General features: G+C 40.5%; 1 protein-coding gene across 1 annotated transcript; it reads left to right on the plus strand.

Moving 5' to 3' along the window:
- The first annotated feature begins 17 nt into the window (after positions 1-17).
- On the plus strand, positions 18-21,026 carry LOC134191874 (splicing factor Cactin-like). Its single transcript, XM_062660505.1, has 23 exons — positions 18-135; positions 198-288; positions 370-423; positions 1,363-1,428; positions 1,496-1,576; positions 1,637-1,669; positions 4,337-4,375; positions 4,459-4,521; positions 5,974-6,028; positions 6,086-6,180; positions 6,237-6,326; positions 6,381-6,447; positions 14,124-14,203; positions 14,263-14,332; positions 14,391-14,437; positions 19,559-19,861; positions 19,920-19,964; positions 20,038-20,070; positions 20,134-20,307; positions 20,367-20,450; positions 20,512-20,562; positions 20,623-20,685; positions 20,742-21,026. The coding sequence occupies exons 1-23, from the start codon at positions 68-70 to the stop codon at positions 20,865-20,867; spliced, it is 1,878 nt and encodes a 625-aa protein (XP_062516489.1). The 5' UTR covers positions 18-67; the 3' UTR covers positions 20,868-21,026.
- Positions 21,027-23,084: the final 2,058 nt, after the last annotated feature.

Genomic DNA, 23,084 nt, shown 5'->3' on the forward strand with positions numbered 1-23,084 from the left:
AGATAGTACCCGTATAACCATTAGCGCGTTAGCCACAACCTGACATCTTTGCCTCCGCACGTACTTCATGGGGAAAGACAAGAAACATTGTAGTCATGCGAGAAGGCGCTCTCTTTCTCCAAAGCGTCGTAAAGAGTAAGTTGACTGATGAGCTGCACTGTTGTAATACCTACTCGTAAGCTTACTTCATTTGGCAGACAAGACAAAGAGTTGGCCATGGATGATGAAGAATCTGAATGTCGAAATGAAACGGCGGAAGAAAAGTACGCCAGACGCTTAGCTAGAAAGGTGACACTGTCGTTGAAGCAGTCAAAAAACTAAAGAACATCTAGAAGTTAGTGCACGTCTAATATTAGTTAATTTGTGTAGAAAGCGAAGGAAAAGAAAAGAAGACAGAAGATGGGTTGGAATGATGACTACATGGTGACTAAGAGATGGCTATGGGCTGCATACGCGTCTGCCATATCATGTTATTGTATTTTTGTGTAAAAAACGTCGTTATTCGTTTCCAAGCGCGAGCACCTAAATAAGTGTAGACGACAGGTTTGCATGAGATTTGAATTAGGTAGTTGTTGACATTTTAATAGTAATCTGAAAGAGGTGCCTGCATAATCAGAGGCAGGCAAATGCAAATAGTGTAAGAATGGTTGCTGTAAATGTAGTATTTCAATAAAGATAGGACATTTTGCTTTTGCCCTAGAGTGTTTATCAACTCTCAATTATTTTAGGATGGGACAGTTGGTGTGACTTCAGAGTGAGAGCTTCACAATTCTTAGTTTACTAGAGCATTATGATTTTTGTACTGTGGTCTATTGTGTATGGCCACAAGAAGAATTATATAGTTGTTTGACAGGAGCAGTGAAAGGGATTATCAAATCACTATTGTTCTACTAATAGGTCTTGCGGAACCAGCAATATCTCTTGTACACGTGTACGCGTACGTAAATTTTCTGGAGTGCCTGGTACTAGTAGAATGAGTCTCGGCCAGCGATGTGTTGCTGTGGAGGCACGCACTGTTTAGTTCTTCTGTCAATTAGTGTAGTGTATGGATTTAAAATCTTTCTCGGTCGGTTTGTGTGGTGCTGCTCTGCATGTACTCTACAAAGTTTATATTATTTGTTGGTGTAGCTTATATGATGATGGTACAGTACCACTTCTCATTTACTTATCTAATGTGTTCTGTAATAGCTATTGATGACTCTTTGTTCACTGGTAGCCCATATGTTACTTTATTAATATTAAATTGTAAAAAAATAAAAAGGTGCTCACACAAATTTTTGAGTCAAATATCTTGCTAGACACCTAATTTTCTTGAAATCTAATGCATGCTTTGCTAACATGTGTTTTTCATTATTTCAATAGGGATACACCAATGATGATAATCCATTTGGGGATGCAAACTTACTGAAGCCGTTTGTGTGGCACAAGGTGTGGCATAAGAATAATGAAGCTAGCAGTAGTTGTGTAAAGGAGTTGACAAAGTACATGTTGATAGAAGCGAGAGAGAGAAGGTGTACGGAATCTGACTGAAAAGGAGCACACAGAAAGGGATAGAGCTAGAATGATGGAAAACAGGGTAGGAAGCTCTAAAAAGGTAAAGCATTTTAATATTGTGTTGTTTTAATCGGTATGACAGAGAGAACTGGAGAAAGTGAAAAAGAGAAGACAGGTAGGTGTAACATAAACTTTAAATTGTCTAGCGTGTGCTTTGAGTTTGTGTTTTTTATTTGAAAGTACTTTTCTGACAAATCTATTAGTACCATATACCTCACATAAAAGGGCATGCTGTTGTGTAGTGCAAGGTGTAGCAGACTGTCCTTGTCTGCCTTGAGGTATGAATGATGGAATTACTGGAACATCCATTGCAGAGCAGAATATGACGATTTCAAGTCAGTTGGACATGGCTTGTAACCCCACCCTTTAGCAAATCTACCACAACACACAGTTGTCTAGTCACCATGAAATGTGCCACAGGCATTGACACCACACATGCTCTTACAAATAAATTTTAACACATTGGACAATTTTGCTTGTTGAGGGGCTTTCCGCTGAAACAGGTGCAACAGACAAGGGTTCTATGAATGTAAAATATAAACTTATCCAATATGATGTGAGATGTTACCTACTGTGTTGTTTAAAGTAGCAGTGTGTAACTTTATGCATATCTATACATATAGAGGAGAGCTGTCTGTCTGTCTGTGAGTACACGTGTATCTCTGCCGCCCCACGTCCGATCTCCGCTGAATTTGGCTTGCGCACACCGAATCCATAGAGGTCAACAGTGAAGCTATCATCGTCTTCTGTACTTCTCCCGCGACAACGAGATTGCCAGCAAATCGAACCCACTTCTAACCTGTCTCTGCTCGTGCGCGAATATCTTCGTAACGGCGTATCGGATCTGCATCGAATTTAAACTGCGCATTACCGATGTCGGACAGTACGTGCGGAGCGTGTTGTGTATTGCGGGCGACGTCGGGAAAGAGAAGATTTTTTTTTCCTCATATCCGGGTCTTGAAAAAATCCACCCACAGTTGTTTGCCCGTCTACGCTCGTCAAAAAGCTGCCACGTTTGATACACATTTTCCCCGTAATGCCAGCAACGTCTTCGAAGTGACGACGTTCAGTGGGACTGTCAGAATGGCGAGAGTCGGTACAAGTCGTGTAGATATACAGGGACCGGGTTATCTGGGTGAGTATGTGTAACTACACATGACTTTCAGTTCATGCTTCCGAACAGGATTCGCGTCAAATAGATGTCAAGTTCAATACACCTGTTCTTTGCAACAGCAGCTACGTCTTCGAAGTCCAACGGGATTTTTGGAAACGGAACACTCCATTACATTTTCTTTGTCTTCAATGGGAAACTCTGAACGAAATCAGCTGATAATTTTTCAGAGATACGCTTCATAATAAATTAGGATGGGATACTCATGCAACAACATATAGATTTGCATACTTTGGGATACTCGATTCTTGCTAATTTCTCAGAACGGGATGTAATTCTGAATGAGAATTCTGTCTGGCTGCTAATTTTCATTAATCTACCTGTGCGGAGAACGGGATGGTGGGCTTGTGTGTGTGTGTGTGTGTGTGTGTGTGTGTGTGTGTGTGTGTGTGTGTGTGTAAGTGTCTGCCTACGCATGGGTGGGGTGATATCATTGTGATGGTAAGAGTCAGAGCCACTATTCTATTATGGTAACTTGAGTTAGTGCTAGAACGACAGCATTTGACACTTTTGCGTTTGCAAAACGAAATGTAGATGTTGACAGTAACATTCACATCAGTAGAGAGTGCTAACACTACTCAGCTAGACGGGAAAGTAGTAAATCTGCATTTCCTTTAAAAGCTGACCTTGGTGAGGGGACTCAGCTTTCTTCTTGTCATTGTTTGACCGTTGATCAGCTTCCTCCGGCCGCTGTCTTCTAGACATACGCTAACTCAACTTGCCGTATAAGGCACAGCGTAAACAGCTTCCCCTCTGACCATGACAACGATATCACCCCACCCATGCGTAGACGAATGCTCCATCTTCTCTCTGTATATACTCCTGGTTTTATCGCTAACAGTACTCTTTATTTAGTGTAAGTCTTTTATATTTAATAAATTTTTGCTGTACTTGTTTTGATGAGTTATGATTGTCAGGGTTTTCCCCAGAATTAAAATCAAACAGGGCAGATTGTTAATATTAATACATTGTTATTATATTAATGTAATATAGTTAATGTTAATCAAATGCATGGTGTGAAGAAAGTAGAGATATGGTTGTTTCACATGCCCACTACCACTGGACGAAATAATCTAATTCAATGCAGCACTAGCTCAAAGCGCAGTATTCAAACTTTTATTTTGCTAGTGCACCGTGTGGTTATGGCTGAGCAGTGGACAATGTGTTGGACACATAGTTACCAAAGTAGGAAGCACGTTACAGAGTTACTGACTGTTTAGTTGAACAATCAGTAGAAAAATTGGTAATTGAAATTAACATAAACGATATGTCTTACTCTAGCACGAACACTGAAATGGTCTTGTGGGAGGTCAATGACAACTAATTAGATCAATTTTACCAATGACACTTAGAAAATGGATTAAATGTGTATTCATCTGTTTATGTCAAAACAAGGTGGGTCTGAAGGCAGACCTTCACAGATCACATTGTGAGAGTTGTGCATGTTAATACTCGCTAAGTCCTGAGATCCATTTCAGATATTCACAAACTTTAGGACCACACCCTCAAAATCTAAACGGGGTGGCCCTTTCTGCTGAAAGGTCCTGGGGAAACCCCGGATTGTGTTTGTTCTAGTAGCTGTTTAGTAATTATTGCTTTGCTCTTGAAAAGGAACGAGAAGAGGAACGAGTTGCAAGGGAACAGGAACTTGTGAGTTATGAAGAAGTCTAGTACTGTACTGTGGCTTTACTGCTATGAATATGTATGTAGAACTAATTGAGTAATTTTGATAGGAGATGATTCAGCGAATGAAGGAAGCTGAACAATTCAAGGAATGGGGACAGGAGGAAGATGAGGTATGTTAGCATGACGACATAAACGCTGTTGCTGCATAATGTGGATTGTTGTCATTGAGAAGTTTGAGAAGCAGTTACTCAGGCAATTTGAAGTGAATGCAACTAAGAATTGTTTAATCACACTTAAGCCAGGGTTACATTTAAGATGTAAGGAGGTGTTATGTGCTCTTGTGTTTTCTGACGTCTCTGTGTGTCTGTTGACATTAAAACGCCAAACGCATAACTCGGAGACGGAAGGGCAAGTAAAGAAACACAAGAAAATAGTCTCAGTTTCTATTCTTGCGTCTTGTGTCTCGCGTCTTTTTATATCAACCTCACTTGTGGAGTAATGATAGTCCTGTATTTTCTGATGGAACAATGTCTAGTTGAGAGTGTTTGTTTGTTTCGTTGTATTTTTACATCGCCGAGACGCATTTCCTGTGTCAAATTGTGATAGGCTCATTGAAGAATCCGTTTGGCAGGAACTGGAGCTACCCATTTTCTCTTCCATAACAACATGGAATAACTTCCATTTTCTCTTTCGACATAACATAAGTGCTAAAATTGAGGTTGCAATCAGCAAAACAGTTTGAGAGATTAGAGTAGTACAATTTGAATTCCCCCATGTCTTACGGAACTGCGCGCATTATTTTTGGTTTAAGATCTGCCGGTGAAAATGGTTAAGGATCCCTGCAATACCATAAGGCTGTTTTGACAGGTGGTATCATTCCGCCTTCAGACCCACTGCTCACACAGGCACACAGACAGCTCTCCTTTAGATACTGAGTCCCTCCCTATCCCCAAAGCGCACGTAATTATGTCAATGCATAATTCAATAGCTTGACCATGGTTTCATCTATTAGAGGGTTGACATGTGGTATTCAATGCTTCTGCATTGATACAGTTCTTCTTTCATTTCAGTTGACCTGCTCAGATGGTGTTCGCTGGAGGTTTTTGGTCTTTCAAGTGAACAAAGACGAAAACATTGAGAAAGTCATGGTAGAGTCAGCTGGGCTCTTTATGGATGGCTGATGTTCTAGAACAAAACCGGAGTAGGCTGCCACGGTCGCACATGTTTGCAAATTTCGTACATACGAGTGACTAGTACAGGAGCAACGCTTGATGCAATTTTGGTCTTGGAAAACAGAGAAATTAGCACGATCAGTTTGCTACCTATCAACATTTTACAAGCATAAAGAGGCCATAACCCCTGTCTCCTAGCGTGTGATTTGTACCCTCGTGAAATTGTCGATAATTTTGAACGACCCCTAAGTCAATTACCAGTTAAAGGTTGATGCACTGGAATCATTTCTTCTGGTTGCACTTACAGGATCACTACTAAACTAGGTTTGCAGAATGCTGGGTAACTGCTTTATTATTTACAGATACTGTTGAATGTATTATACATCAGTACAAATGGTGCATCTAAACTTCAATAACATTACAAGTTAACTATTGGATATCTTTGTTTAGTTCCATTTAGAGCAGGCAAAGTTGAGATCGAAGATTCGTCTGAGGGATGGAAGAGGTATGTCAGTTGCTTGTATGTGCTTTACTTTTGCATTTATTCACTTATATTTATTAGCCAAACCCATTGATCTGCTTGCCAAGTATGTTACAGCTGAGGAAGATGAAATGGATATGGATATAGAAATGAATGAGCCTTACACAATTTTAAATGTTTGTTAATTAATCAATATGTTAATGTTTTTAGAAGCATGATTTTGGTGTTATAGGGACTGTCAGGTACTGACCTTGAAGACTTACTCGAAGACATCAAAGTTTATATGGATCTGGAACAAGGCAGACATCTTGACTATTGGAAGGTTGCTAAATTGTTGTTGTTAAGTGATTCATGTCTAAAGGGAACATTTGTGAAGGATATCACTGTGGTTTGTGAAAGTGAACTGCACAAGTTACGGAAAGCTGAGTCTTCAATGAGGACAGGTTTGAATATATTTGTACTAATTGGATTAATTACTGCAAAGATAACACAGTTGAACTAGCTTAGCTTCTTGTGTACGTCTAAGTGTAAGCAGAAAGTTATTAGAGATTATATGGGCAGTGAAGCACTAATGTTTTTGTTCAGACCTATGCTGCTTGACTGCTGTGAGTTGTGCATGGACAGTTTGTTTGTGCTTTAAAGTCATTTGTTAGATCATTAAGACTTGTTACTGTCGTTAATTAAGTGGCAAACAATTCATCTTGATTCTGTGAACTCACCTTCTGTCCATTGGAGTGCACAATTTTTTAAGATGTGACCTTCAGTCAGGCTGTTTATAACAAAGAAGATCAAACACATAGGAGCTTGCTACTAGCCATATAAAACAATATGAAATCAGGGAGTGTGGTAGCATTCCCTAAGTAGGGATACGAATGTATTCAAATGCATCCAAACCAGATCTCTTCGAACTCAGTAAAGAGATTGAGCTCAGAGCCACCAAGCACTCAACTTCAAACATTCCGAATGGTAGCCAGACTACCAGTGCTGACACTAAGCGCGTCGGAAGCCATCTATTGGCAAGTGAAAAACTGTTTATTTCACATTTCACATTTCACCTTTACTTTGGTCAGTCAGGCTAGCATGGCACTCGAAGCAGCTACAACAACGACAGTGATATGAAATGATTTGCTCTTGTCCGGGGAATTACGCTAACCCAACAGCTAGAACTGTGCAAAGTCCACCTAGTCAACTGCTGCCATGTGCAATATTACATAGTGCTTCCACAACTCCATGTTGTTCCAGTCACGTGTGTACATGTGATCGCTATATCTAATTAGCTAGTGGCAACTACGTACTGTTTGGGAGCTTATGTGCCACTTTCATATTCTGCTTATCATTGCGTGTAGTTGAACTTGTACGACAATGTTCAATCGTGAACCCAAAGCTACAAGAAAAAGTAGTTGCACGGATATGTTGAATTGTGTTGTACTTGTCATAGTCCATTTTTTCTTTGCTAGAGTGCTAATTGGCAAATACGTGATCGGATCTGGATCTAGTAGGCGGTGTCTCCCCGTACAGGAAACAGAGCGATTGCTATAAATACAGTCAAACGTGCTTGAATGGCATCTGACCAACACGAACTTAGCAAGAGTATAGTTCAGGTACATTGTTTCAAGTCATGGAATCTCAACGTGTAATTACCACATTAGTCCAACACGTAAGGTGAAGATGGCCTATTGTCGAGGCTAAATACTTTAGTAGTGCAGCTGCTGCATGTTTTTTGGTAACCTAGAAGCTAGCAGCTGATTCCATCAATGATATTACATACATTGGTCAGCTGCCACGTACATTAGGGAAAGTATTGAATCCCGAGCTTCACACACATTTCTATCTTAACCACATACACATACTCACAGTAGCAACACCCATTTGGAATGATAAATTACTGCTCTTTAATTTAATAGGTATAGTCAGCAAAGTATAAAACATTTTGAGAAAATGATGGGTATGTAGGGATGGGTATGTACTTATTTCGTTCATGCTCATCTCCTACATCACAATCTTTTTACCTAAACTGCTTGCAGCAGTTGTGTGCATCTCAATCTTTACATTTACGCAGCAGTGATGTGTAACAGTACTTGTGTGTAGTTGTGGATGTGATTATGATGTAGGAGATGAGCATGAATGAAATAAGTACATACCCATCATTTTCTCAAAATGTTTTATACTTATTTACTTTTGGCTAGGGTTACGTCTATGTAGTGATTTAGTTCATGATATTGAAGGTTTTTCAGGTAGTTTGTACACTGTCTTCTAAAACTTAACGACAGCTGAAGGAAGTAGTCTCGCGTAGCCAGACCCTTCCGGCGAGAAAGGGTCTTGGGAAGTGCAGGTTTGTTCTGTCGCCGTTATTATCCCACCGCATTCCGGTGGAGTAAAGAGGTGTTAAACGGTCTTTGGTGGGTTATCAAAAGTCATAATGAACACGACAACACTCTTGTAGAAGATGTCATATCATGATGTCATAGTTTTAGCATTCCGATAACGACAACACCTGCAGCAGCAAAACTCGCATTTTGCACGCTACGTTTGTCTGAGCAACAGACGAGGAGGCGTAGCTGAAAGTGAGGTGTGAGTGCAGTTGGAACGAACGATTAATTGCATAGATGCGTGTGTGAGTGCTCGTGGTCGTGTTGCTCGTAGGCTAGCTGACACATTTCTATAGGAAGTTACGGATATTGCACCTGAAAAGCAAACCGAAGCAGCCACGCAGACAAACGATTGCTACTCGCTCTCATCAACGAATCTAAAGTACTGTAGAGAGTGAACACTGATGAGCGACACGATGACAACAACAAGCACGCTCACATCCATGCAATTAATCATTCGTTCCAACTGAACTCACACCTCACTTTCAGCTACGTGTGCTCGTCCGTTGCTCAGACAAACGCAGGGTGCAAACTGCGAATTCACTGCTGTGGGTGTGTTGCTATCAGAATGCTAAAACAACTACAACGTCACAATATGAATCTGCTACACGAGTGTTGTCGCGTTCATTATGAATTTTGACAGACCACCAAAGACTGTTTAAACACCTCTTTACCCCACCAGAATGCAGTGGGATAATGACGGCAGCAGAACAAACCTATACAAAGCACTTCCCCAGACCCTTTATCGTCAGAAATATGTAGGCGGAAAGGGTCTGGCTACACGAGACTAGAAGGAAGTATGGATTATTTTATTGTGTGAATGAAGAAGTTGCAAACAGAGTTAACTATACAGATTACAAATTTGTTACTGTAGTTTTGAAGGCAGTACATGTACAAAAAGAATGTTGTTTGACACGTTCCAGGCAGGTTTTTGAAAAACACACCACAAAGCGAATAGGGAGCACTTGACATAGGACATTTGACTTACGACATCACAGCATGTAATAATGATGTCACAGCACATAATGGTAATGTCGCAACATTCGATTTTTGATGATAAGGAAACCAGGTTTACCGTTTGTTTCAGACAAACTTCAGCATACTTTGGGTGCTGATGGCTGCTTTGAGGAGCTATTGGTGTCTTCACTTGTTTGACGGCATTTTACGTAAAGGTGCAAAGCATGAATAAGAGCTCCTGTTGGTCCATGTCTTAATGTCCCAAACCTGCCAGTGGATGGATAATGACGGATATGTTCTATTTTTTTGAAAGATTGTAAATATCAAGGCTGGAGAAGGAATATTACATATTGTATCAGGTCACGTGGTTTTTGTCTGATTGGTTGATACAGCAGGTACAAATCGTTGTACGCTGGTTTGCGCTGATACCCTCTGGCTGTCGAGGGAAACGTGTATACCCTACCGTTGCTATGATCAACAGCACAACAGAGCTGGTACCATTAACGTGCAGATGATTTGATATGAGCTACTAAACCGTAAATGCACTTAGACTGCAACATCTAACTAACACTGTAAACGGTTCCAGACAAACTATTACAGTCTACCTTACAGTAAACGGTTAATGAGAAAATAATTATCAATTGCAGTCTAGGAAATGCAACTGCAGCACACAAGTTACTCATATTTTGTTACTTGAAGTAGAAGTTAACAGTGCAGTTGTGGAACTTTCCAAGTTGTGGAACTTTCATAGACAGGTCAGAACTATTACTGTCGCTAGTTGCAGCCTTATTAAATTTCTCCCTGTGGCAAGCACTTGACTCACAGCTACTGTCTGCTCAATAGACGGGTGCTGGTAACGGTGTAGAGCTTGAAGGCTCTTGTGGCCTGTGCGCTTCTGAATAAGGTGTTCTGACACTCCGGCCTAAAACATAGCAGTGACACTAGTGGCTCGAAGTGAGTGATTTGATTTCGGATCTTGTCCAGGCTTTGCAGATGTTTGCAAGCATGGAACCAAGCGTATTGTGACCTACAACTTGCTTAGAACCATGGATTGTCGGGAACAGGTTTTTTGTCGGTCTGAAATAGAAAGCATCTGTATTTGCATCAGGAGGCAACTTGCTGCAGTAGAGATCCAAAAGGTACACATGACATTGTTCACCTAGCTCTGGCTGGCTGTATTGGCATACAGACTTGACAGTATCGCGGAAGCTTGAAGTGCCACCTTGATTGTTCGTTGAGTCTTTGGTGTAGACATGGCAGACAACGCTCTCTCCAGACTTTGGGTCAGGAAACTTGGGCGAGTCAGCTGCGACCACTTTAGTCTTCTACGCTCATCTCCACCTCTTAATAAAAAATTCTTCCCGTTTTTGAAGAAGACAGCGCGAAGCATTTGCAGAGGCCATTCCCATAGCTTTGGATTCCCACATGGTGTTTTCTTCGTCAGTCATTAAGTCTGCAGATGTACTGTCTACTCTCATACCTTCTTGATGCAGCTCTTGGCTCAAGCAGTCAAAAGTCTTTCTCATACCATTGAAACGCTAATTGCATTTATCAAAAATGTTATAACTGACATCATTCTTGTCACGCATGCTGCTCTGCAGTCCACAAAGCAGCAGATGCAAAGATTTTGGAGGATATAGCTCACCTTTCTTATTCCTGGCCTCGATTAGAAATAAAATCAATCGTTTGTTCAGAAGACTGGCATTGTTTGTTTTGAGGATATCATCAGGACACGTATCTTGGTTCCTAGTATTTCTACTAACTCGCCAAAGGTGAAAACTGCATAGGGCCCACTGGTGTTGGTAGTATTGGGTGGAAGATAACCGTTTGTATAGCTCAACCTTAACAGGTCTTCCTCAGTAGTAACGTCTGCAAATCACACCTTTTTTCGGCTTTGTTGTTTTAAAGTCAACCGCGTCACCATTAGAGGCGAAATAGCAAGTAAGATTTACGTACTCGCAACTCTACTTTAAATGCTCAAAATGAGCGGTAATTCAAACCAGCCATGCATGACACAAATCACTTATCATATGGGCAAATTTTGGATATTGTTGTTATTCCGCCTCAGGTGAGTGGCAGCTAATTGCCTCGATAATCACCTCGGCTTTGTCTCGGTAATTATCTTGGAATTAGCTGCCACTCCCCTCGGGTAATAACAACGATATCCTCAACGTGCTCATACTATAACTAGTAACTATACTATGATCACTGGCACTTTGGTGTCGACCATAATGGTAATACCCTGAAATAAGAAATTTGTGCGGGAGAAAAATTGTGCAACAATAAGGCCATGCGCAATAAGATCAAGCTCAAGGGAAAAATATATGTGGAATTTATTTGTGCGATGGGCTTGTTATCGCACAAAATTGCACGAATTTTTCTCTAGCACAAATGTCTTCTTTCAGAGTAGCTCCAGACTGTGACTTATGCCCATATGTAGACAACCAAATTTTGAGTATGGTGTGAACAATTCAGGCACAGTGTCCAAAGTGCAGGGCACGGCACAGTGCTGTGCTCAAACAATCTATCTGGAAAAGTGCATGATGCACAGTCAGATTTAATGACAAACAATTCAAAGAAACGGATGGGCTGAAGTTATTTTTATGTATAATCTTGGCGCTGACATGGTTGCATGTCAAGGTCACACACGTAGATACTTTTATGATCATAACATATTGATCTTTATTAACTTACAGTAGTTGCAGTTACAGTGTAGATTAATATTATTGTCACAGACTTTCAGCACCGCACGAGATAGGACACATATGTGCACCAGCGGTTGACCATGCCATATATATAGCTTCTTCTGCTGGAGCCTGGTTAAGGGCAACACCAAACAGAAAGCTTCTGCCTCACAATCACCCCACTGCACCCCGTGTCTCTCAAAACACGTACCCTTGACGTACCAATCTTTCTTTCTGACATTGCCATACACTGACTATTCTCAGACAATTCCTCACTCACAGCATTTCTTATCAATGGACCCTTCTTACTGTTTGCTAGAAGTAGGCATCCATCATTGGTAGATGCTTCTGTGTCACCCTTTGACATACCATGTGTTTCAGTAGTGGAGTCGAGCCTATCGTCCCTTTGCACCACACAATTGGACTTGACACTAGCATTTCCAGCCCTGGGATTGCTTCGGCAATTGCTCGCCTCAAGACCTGCCTAACCACACCTGAAACTGCTCCGTTTGGTCCTTGTCTCTGCAGTCAATTGCTTTATGACCATATCTGCCACAAACACAGCACAATTTTGAGAAACAGAAGATTTTTTACCTCACTTGTTATGTTGCAAATATGAGAAATCATGAATACCAGCCATTATACCATGCATAACTTAAGTTCTTTCTGTTGTAAGTATGGCATTGTTTTGTGTAGTTGTTTACTACATGATGCTTAGGGCACATTTCTTTGTTCTCTTCCAGGGTTCTAGCCAGGATATTTGGAGGGCTTAGGGCACGTCTCCACTAGGGCTTAAATATGTTTAGAACCTGTTTAAGTCTAAACATGTTTAAGAATACTCTCGTCTCCACTAGCGTTAAACCTGTGTTAACTGTAAACCTAAACAGCTTTTGCTAAACATGATTAGGAGGTAGTTTAGTGAAAGCGGTTTAGGTTTAACGGTCACGTGATAGAAACATGCGTTCTACGACGATGGATGTTAGTTCTTTCGCACTGTTCTTTCTCTATCTTTGGAGACTATTGGAAGAAGACAGAACTAGGCAATGTCAGAGAGTGCGTAGACTGATGCAGAGGGTTAGGAGAGAATGATTTTGGCGAAGACAGAGACTCGTGTCTCTGATGGTTTTTCAGACGACCAGAAGACGATCTTCGACTGTCTGGTACACAAGAAACGAATTCGCGTGATACAACAAAGTCCCGGATAATTCTTTTAATAGCCCAGAATAAATGGACAAGTGGAGACGCTGTCTACTAAACATGTTTAGAGTCTAAACGTGTTTAACGTTAAACATGTTTAAAGAGCAACAAGTGGAGACAGCCTTAGCCGTATGGGCATGGCACATGAGTCTGGCACGTGGGCTTGGCATGTGTCTGCAAATTTCTGAAGTAAAAATAAACTCGGTTTGGGGATCGGTTTAGGATACCTACTGTACCACACTCTAAGAATCTGTCTCATTTCTATGCAACACATCTAATTTCAATACTATAGGTATGCAATTAGAGACTCATGATTGACAAGTCTCGACTTTCTCTCTCATTATCACTCTTTTGATAGACATTTCAAGAGGTAATGAACGGACACCTCCCCTTTGTCATTGCATGTGTGTATGTGTGGCGTTATGCCTTAGCATGCTTGGCTAGAACTCTGATCTACTGTCTCTTCTGAAGAGACGGGAGAGATTCTGCTTTGTTTCTTATTTCTTTGAATGTGTCAGAAGAGTGGTCAGAGGGCCGGACTGTTCTGCCTCTTCTAGGAGAACTGGAAGAGAAGAGGTCGAAAAGTGACAAAATAAACCCTGCTGTGTTCCTTTTTCATTGTCATTTACTTAGCGCGTGTGTAACAGCTTCTTCAAGCTTTCCAGATGAGAAAAACCTCATTTTTTATCACAAAGAATTAGTAACATCACTTTTGCTATCACTCCTGCAAGTTTGAAACGAAATCATCCATTGCCGAAGAATTAACATGAGCGCATGCGCAACATTTTCCACATTGTTTCTTCTGTCTCTTCCAGAAGAGAATATAGAAACACGCCCTTAGTTATTATCTTTTATTTGATTATTTAATTAACTAAGGTTTTGAAGGTTAATTAGCTGATTAATTGTGCTTAGGGAGTGATAGCTATGACAGACGAGGTGGAATTCATAAGGCTGTCGGTCAAGATGTGTATAAAGTATTTCATGGGAAAACTGTATGAAGAATTTTAGTTTGTGTTATGTTAACTTGGTTTAATGTAATGAATGGTCGTAGTACTTTCAACTACAAGAGCTGAAAAAGCAAGTAACTAGGAAAATTCATTCAGGAGATGCAGTGGATGTTGGTGTGTGGCAAATTTTGGTCATATGAATGAGTGGGGCTGCATTATGTTGTGTGTTTAGGCTATTGGGAATCTTTGCTGCAAGAACTGAAAGGATATATGGCAAAAGTATGTATGTATTATCTATAGAATGGAATACCTTTATGCTTGTGCACCTTGTTAGGAATGTGTGTGCACACTTGTGCATGCATTTGTGCTGTGTTGGCATATCTCAATTTGACGTATTCATATTTAGCACATAATTTTTGTGATAGGCAGTACCTTAAAGGGGCAGTCCCACGTAAAAACAACCTAGGCTTTAAAAATTGGTTTTGACGAGAGAATCCGAATGAGGCTAGTTACACGTCCCAATTTGCCTCATCGTTGAATTAATTAAAATGATTGCTTTTCGTGGACTTTGAAACCCTGGTTTCAAAGTCTACAACAAGGAGTGTTTTTCTCATGACCAATGGGAAATGTTTACTGGTAAGTGGTAATTATGTATCCACTCTGACTCAGGTTTTTAGGCAGAAGAAGCAATGTTGACTAGAAGGCTACTGAAACTGTAGTCATGATTCATGCGTGAATCTCTTCTAGACGGCAGGATCTAAACTCTTGTGCATTCTACCTGCTCGCTACGCAAACATAACAATGAAAGAGAATGTTTACAAGTTATTTACGCAAGCTAAGGTACGTCTTTTAGTTATAGTCGCATGTTCTTCTGCTTGCAATACATCCTACCTATGCTAGTAGTCATTGCGTTGGGTGCGTGGGGTGGGCGTTTCCTGAACAAAGAGCGATATCATAGCTGATCTCATTGCGCCACTCTGCTGATCGATGTCTGAGCCTGGTAAGAGATGGAGCTCTCGCCTTTTATGTATGAGCCAGAAAGAGAAATCAGCGAGTCTGACTCCAGGTTTTCGACAGTAGTCAAGAACACAAACGGATGTCTGGTGCACTTTCCACACTTACCACTAAATTCTTTCATTAGTTTGGGCGGAAGACACACCATTTGTTGACTTTGAAATCAGTGACGTCATTTATTGCAGAGAGCAATTAATTTTAGTTCACAGCAACGGAAGCAAATACAGACGTAAAACTAACGCCATTCAAGCTACAGACTTGGACAAAATTATAGGGACACCCCGCTGTGGGTATGTAGTAACACAATAATTAGGTCACAATTTACCAACTATCAATATTGTTAAGAACTTAATAGTTACCGCGTTGATTGTTAGGTTTCTTGAGAATACTGTAGACCCTAAATTGTTTTCTTTACGTTTTGCATTGCGGAAAACAAGACCTAAAAGTGTATGACGTCATGATTGTGTAAGCGTCGTAAGTTAGACTCTCTGATTTTGTTTAGGGGCTTTAAAAAAGCCGGTTTTAATAACGCGAAGGAAAATTGAAGCCCTCTACCAGTTCTTCAGTACCGATTGTTCCCGCCTCTCGCCCTCCTGATGGTGTCCAGACGTCGCGGAACACTTTCTGCCAAGTTCTGGACACGCGCGGCTGGAATCTGCTGCCACGCCTCTTGTAGAGCATTCCAGAGCTCAGCTGCAGTTCTCGGTTCGCGACGATTGGCAGCAGTTTTGAGTTCATGCCACAAGTTCTCGATTGGATTCGCATCAGGCGATTTTGGCGGCCGGTCCAACAGTGTGACGTCATGCTGGTGTAGCCATTGTCTTGTTGACTGAGACGTGTGGATTGGTGCGTTGTCCTGCTAGAAGACAAAGTCGTCTCCTATCAGTGCCGCTGCATCTGTAAGCATGTGCTTCTCCAGAACCTGTTGGTACGTCGTGCTGTCCAAACGACCTTCCAGTTTCACCAGAGACCCCAAACCATGCCAACACATCGATCCCCACACCATCACACTAGCCGCGTGCTGGACCGTACGGCCACAACATTCAGGGAGAAATTCCTCACCTTTGTGACGCCAAACGTACAGAGCACCATCGTATCCTATGCTGACTTTTGACTTATCTGTAAAAAGAACAGATTTCCAATCATCCAAAGTCCATTGTGTGTGAGTGGTTGCCCATCCCAGTCGCAAACACCGATGGTTTTCTGTTAGCAGTGGTTTTTTCCTAGGCCTCCGAGCGTTCACTCCTGTCTCACTGAGACGACGATGGACTGTTCTACTTGATACCTGCTTGCCGGTTTCATCAGCCAGTTGATACGAGAGCAGTCGTGATGGTGCTCTGCGGTTCTGCAGTGCCATTCTCTTCAGTCGATGATCTTCCCGGATTGTCGTTGCCTTCCCACGTCCAGGTCGTTTTTCATAATCGCTGCTGCCATGGGAAAGCCGTTGCAGGCACTGATGAGCCAAATTCCTGGAGCGGCGGACAAAAGCTGCGATCTGATGCACAGAATGGCCAACTGAGTGAAGGGCTTCAATTTTCCCTCACGTTTTTGGACTCAACTGTTTGTCTTGAGGCATTGCTGCAACTCGTGAAATATCGCACGGAACAAGACTCTGCAACTGCGTGCAGCTGAACGTTCAGGCTAACTTATCGCCTAAGTTTGGCAGTCTCAAGGGAGTGGTTTTAGTGCAGCTGACATTTTGGCGGTAGCAGTTTGAGATTTTGCTACGTAATACGTGGACTGGAAGTGGCATGTCAATGTACTTTTGTTGCTATAACTTTATTAGTTTTTGTCTTAGCAGGAATTTTTTTGTAATTAATTAGTGTCGCATGATTTTTGAATACGTTGAAGTTTGTTTATTGATTAAAATAGCAAAACAATTCAAATTGTGATGACATGTGCGAAATCAATGTGCAAAAACAGATGATTCGCCTTTTTTCATAATGTTGATAAGAGGACCCACAAAATTGCTTTCACTCTCTACTACAGAGCATTCTTAGATTGTATGTCAAGAATGAGCATCCAAGAGCGATGAACGTGTACAAAGACAAGAAAAGTAGGAATGGTCGTCTTTCTTCTTCAAAGCAAACTAGATGCGCAGTAGGTAGTACGTAAAGCTGCAGTCTTGAACTCAAGCTATGTTACATACTAACAATGGCGCAATCCATGAAAAAAGAAATTCGAAAAAAACATTTGGTTTTGCTAGAGAAAAATTCAGTGCCAAAGTTAGACTAGACACAAAAATGCCAGGTGTCCCTATAATTTTGTCCAAGTCTGTATTTTAAAAGCATAGGTTGTTTTTCTGTGGGACTGCGTCTTTAAATGTAATGTAGAACACATTTTTATAGAATTTTTGATATTGTGCTTGTGATAGTGAAAGCACTATTAATTTAATGTGTGCAATGTAAGAATGTAGTTTTTGCCATTAGATATTGATTGAGCCAATTCATTAATTGATTTGTAGCAATTCACGTCTGTTTTGCATCACCAGCACTTGTGAATAATACCCACATTGTGTCATGGCTTGAAATTAATGCCTGGCGATTTTTTGGGCCACGGTTTGCATTGGTTTAGTAATACACACACACACACACACACACACACACACACACACACACACACACACACACACACACACACACACACACACACACACACACACACACACACACACACACACACACTTCTTTAAAGTCTAAATACAATCTACTCTCTTTCTTTCACGTTTTTTGTATGCCAATCTCTTCTTTCTTGGTGTTTCCAACTGCTCAGCCCTCGCACTGTTTCAATCAGTATGCACGGCATTCAGTAGCCTTCTACCCAGGCCCTCTTGTGTGTCTGGAGAAGAAGGCCTGGTACACATTTTCACATGCGTGCATAAATTACCTCGATATCAGGGTAATGTATGTACGCATGTGGAACCGACTTTCTTTAGAATCTAGAGCTGATAGTGTTAGTGATAGTGACAGAAAACAGCTTCTGTGTTCAGGTGATGTTCTTTGTTCGCTTTTTTGACTTAGATACCAGCCCTGCCTGTCATGTGCCTGCACCCTCATTTTCTGCTACATCTCGAACTTCCAGACCACAGAGCACGCGAACTCTAGTCTGGACCAGAACGGTACTAAATGATTTTGGAAATAGTCTTCTAAGCCAATCAGCGTCTTAGAACCGGAATGTCAGTTGTAAATTCTGGTTGGTTTAGCAGTAATTGGTTATGCTAAGTGCACTAATGCTGATTACGCACCTGTGAAATCCTCTTGGGCAGCTAAGTGCACACCAGAGCCAGTAGTTTTAGTTTCAGATTCAGCTCTTTGATCTTTTCAAGCTTGGGGTGACAGGACATCACTGCAGAGTCGCTAGGCCATCACCTAGCTTTAACAACAGGTCAAGCGGTAGTCTTGCTAGTCGAGTGGTTAGACTAGCTACTAGCATTCTGGTGCAGAACAAAGAGTCGTTGTTTCATGCCATCCACCAAGATATCGCCGCAAACATGGCAGACGTCTTTCTTCGTTTGTGATTTCTTATGGCATGTACGAATGATATGTTTGCGTAATGCACAAGCACGGTATCTTTCCATCTCATTATTGAACTTGATGAAACAACCGTAGGCTGTTACACTACCATTTAGCATAGCTTTTTATAAGTACTTTCAAAATCTGTGCCCGGTAGCCTAAACCAAATTGCTTTTACAATCCTGGCTCATCTTTAAAGCAGTCTGCTTCGAAATGATGACTACACAAGACGGAAGAATCACTTGGGCCTTTCCAGCGATATCTCGTATGTCTGACTTGTTTTGCTCACGTTCGTCTTTGTTCAGGGTCTTCGGAGCCTCACATTTTCTTTCGCTCTATTACTGCTCTAAGCTGCCACACATCGCCTAGCCATTCACTAGTGTCTTGTGCGTTAGCTGTTTCATTTTTTGCTCACTCAACATCCGTTCTCACTTTTATGTTATATGTAAATGCCCAGAGTCTGTTACTCAAAACTAAATGCGATAAACGGGAAGCACATTACGGCGTAATTTATAGAAACCTTAATTTTGAAATCTAAAATTATTTTTCCATTTTTAATTATACACCTTTAGAACTATCATATAGAAATTTAAAATAGTTTTTGATTTGCGTGTCACTGGCCTTTTAAGAGTAGAATCAATCTGTTTTAAACCAGTGATGATGTTTATTCTTATGCAGTCTATACCTATATAGATATTTTTATACAACAAGTGTAAATATACAAGTGTAAATATGCAATTTAATAACCTGTCAATCCACCACTTGTATATTATCAAATTATTTGGTGTTGATGCTACCGTTGTTCCTATACCTTTGCCATTATTATCACATTCCTGTTGAAACACTGACTCAGTTATTAAATGTGTGTTAAAAGGCACGCTTGCGTGAGAGACATCAAGGTTTACTGAAGCACAAACTTGAGCATCTTAAGACACAAATACAAGGGGACAACGATAATGTTGATGCTGTTAGGTCTGCTGAAAGAGGGTGTGACAGCCCAAAATTAATACCACATGAGCAGCTTGAGGCACAGGTGGAAGAGGACAATGATGATGATGATGATGATGATCATCATGATGATCATGATGATGATGATGACGATGCTGTTAGCTCAGCTAACGCTGCTGAAAGAGTTTGCTACAGCCCAAAGTTGATACCGTATGAGGACCTTGATGAAGTGAGCATTGTATTGGAACTTACTAATACTGAATTGACTCCACGGTTTATGTTAATAGAACAGAATTATGCTCACAAATGCAGAAGAAGACCATTATCAGCTGGTTGTTCATTGCTTATGCCTTCATGTGTATTGATTTATTTAGTGTAATTTGCTGTTTATTATTGTCACTTAAGGAGATAGCTCGTCAACACTATCTGGGGAAAGAAGTTAGCTTAAATGTTACTTTCTGGATTTGTCAGTAACTATGATGCAAGGTGTTGGTTTACTAGATTGATACTACTGCAGCCGAGTCTGACCAGAAATGCTTGGAAGAGGCACAGCGGGGTTTAGTCGATGAGGATGAGAGTACATTCAATGTTCAGGTACCTATTGGGCAGAAGATGTACTTGTGGCAAGATAAATACAGACCTCGCAAGCCTCGTTTCTTCAATCGTGTGCATACAGTATGTGACTAGGAAACAACCACATGGACTTAGAATATTTAGCAGCATTTTTGCTGTAGGGATTTGAGTGGAACAAATACAATCAGACGCATTATGATGCCGACAATCCTCCTCCTAAAATTGTTCAAGGCTACAAATTCAATGTAAGATTTTAGTTATAATCAACAAGGTGTCTAAGTAATGTGCTGTCTGTGGTGGTTTCAGATTTTTTATCCTGATTTGATTAACAAGAAAGACACTCCTCAATTTTTTCTGGTGAGTGCCTCCTTTGGAGTGTTGGCAGGCTTCCTTGTTCTCAGCTATGTTTGCGAGTAGGATGGATATCCCGGAAGTGAAGATTTCTTAATCCTGAGATTTCATGCAGGACCCCCATATGAGGTAAAGCTTGTTGATAACATTGTGTTAATTGTCTGGCATCTGACCACAATTTTTAGGATATAGCGTTTAAAGTTGTCAATCGTGAGTGGGACTATTCTCATCAGCATGGATTTAGATGCCAATACAGTCAAGGAATCTTTCAGCTGTGGTATCGTTTTAAAAGATATAGATATAGGAGGTAGTTTTTGTTTGGTACCCGTGAACATTTATATATAGTACACAGTGCTTGTTGAGAGGTTTACATATTGCAAACAAAAAAATTGTTATGTATGTATTTGTGATTGTATGTGGTGATGTTTAAGTTGTTGTCAAATACAAATCTCAGGCATAGGTTTGTTGTCTCTGTCAAAACACGTACACACCATATAACCTGCAGTTTAAATTTGACTAAACTGAAATAGGCATGTGCAGAACCTTTCTCCTCCCAGAACTTGTGAACCTGATAACACTCCAAACAAACTACAGTGTAGTGTAGAAAACAATATGTAGTGTAGACGTGAAATTTAATTAACCAGTGCAAACTCACTAAAAACGTTGAGATAACGGTGTAGAACTAACTAACAACAATGTGAAAACAGTTGCTAGAACGTGGCATCAGCGCAAACTAACTGGAAATATTGTTAAAGCAGAGCAAACTAACTAAGTCTGGAGATGACATGGGGAAGAACTCGTATCTCCTGAATCGGACGTCCTAGCAGGTTGATTCCAACATTATGGGAAAGCTTACAAGGAGGAGGTTCCGAATCAGTTAATGAATACTGTTATTGGTTCTTTATTACGACACAATTTGTAACTTTCTGCCTGACATGCGCTTGTCCTTGCCCTCCTTACATTTACACCGGGTGTCCGATAACTTCAAACCACCGCTATAACGCCCACTACTTGAAAGCTGGAACCGTTTATTTCACTAGCCGGAATTAACAGCGCCGATCTCTGCTCCTCAATTCCTTAACCGCAGTTCCCACGTCCTCTCCAATGATTGAACAGACTTTAAAAATAAACTAAGAATTTTGAACAGTGCATTGCGAAACGGGAACAATGATGAAAACTAACAAGAAACATGATAACAGTAACAGCTTGATAGCAGTGCAAATTAAATACAAACAGTGTAGTAGCAGTGCCAATTGATAACTACAAATTTATAACATTGAACAGTAACAAGAGTTAACGTCACAACTGTCTAAGCAAACTAGAGACAAAGTGTAAATTAATAACGTAAACATTGCAATAATGACACCAGAAAAAAGTTTCTAGAAACGTAGGTGATAACAGCGCAAAGTGGTTAGGGAATTACATGCAAACAGATCATAGGTGATATTAGCGCATTAGCGCAAACCAACTATAGCAATATTGTAATTAATATATATATATATATATATATATATATATATATAATAATATAGTTTATTCATAATAATTAAACTGTAATATGTAATATTAATTATTATATAATATGTAATATATTATAATATATTTATATTATATTATAATATAATATGTAATGTATAATAATTAAACTATAGCAATATTGTAACTATAGCAATATTGTAACTAGAAAACAACGTAGTAATAGCGCGAACTAAGTTAAAGCATTGCTAAAATGGGGAAAACTAAGAACAACCATTTCGATAGCAATGCTAACATTTATAACTAACCGGAAACAACGTGATCACAGTATAAGTAACAGTCCGAACAAACTAGAAACAACGCGTCTACAGTGCGAACGGACTAGAAGAATTGTATAGTGCAAATTAACTTACTAGAACCAAGTTGAAAACAGTTGCTGGAACGTGATATAAGCGCATAAGAACTAGCAATATTCTTAAAGCAGTTGCGAACTAACTAGGAACAACGTAGCAACAGTGCAAACTATAAGGAGGAGAAGCATTGTGAAAACGTGAACAACCATTTCGTTAATTAACATGGCGAACTAATATTAATGTGATCAAAGTCTAGCAAAGTGATTGTGCTGTACATTATTTGTACTTATACGCACGCACTAATTCTACACCAATGACGACGGACGATCTATTGCTATAAACACACAAAACTATCGCAGAACGCCTCACACAGACTGTAACAAGGCAATTGCCCTGCCGCTATACTTATAGCTGTTATCATAACTCGGTCTCTAACTCATTAGTACTTACAATACGCCACAGTCCTTCTTCGTCTTGTTGGTATTTCTGCTCCTGGTGATAACTCTGCTGTTGTTGTCGTTGGTTGTCTCTTGGCTTGATTCACCTGGTTCAGCTGTTATCTTCTCTTCAACTGCTGCCTATCTCGCTGTGTGTTTTGATCCAGCGTCACTGAAATTGGTGTTTCTTCAGTCTCTGCCACTTGTCGCATACTCCTCTCACCTCTGGATCTTAGTTGGTTCACGTGTACATATCAGTACT

The sequence above is a fragment of the Corticium candelabrum genome, chromosome 16, assembly GCF_963422355.1.
Source record: "Corticium candelabrum chromosome 16, ooCorCand1.1, whole genome shotgun sequence".
Taxonomy (NCBI): Eukaryota; Metazoa; Porifera; class Homoscleromorpha; order Homosclerophorida; family Plakinidae; genus Corticium; species Corticium candelabrum.

Bases quoted from the DNA above. Each gene is read 5' to 3' on its own strand.
- LOC134191874 (XM_062660505.1), top strand. From the start codon at position 68: ATGGGGAAAGACAAGAAACATTGTAGTCATGCGAGAAGGCGCTCTCTT. The intron at 4,522-5,973 runs GTATGTTAGCAT...ATCTTTGTTTAG, and splicing joins GGGGACAGGAGGAAGATGAG to TTCCATTTAGAGCAGGCAAA. The intron at 6,327-6,380 runs GTTGCTAAATTG...ACATTTGTGAAG, and splicing joins GACATCTTGACTATTGGAAG to GATATCACTGTGGTTTGTGA.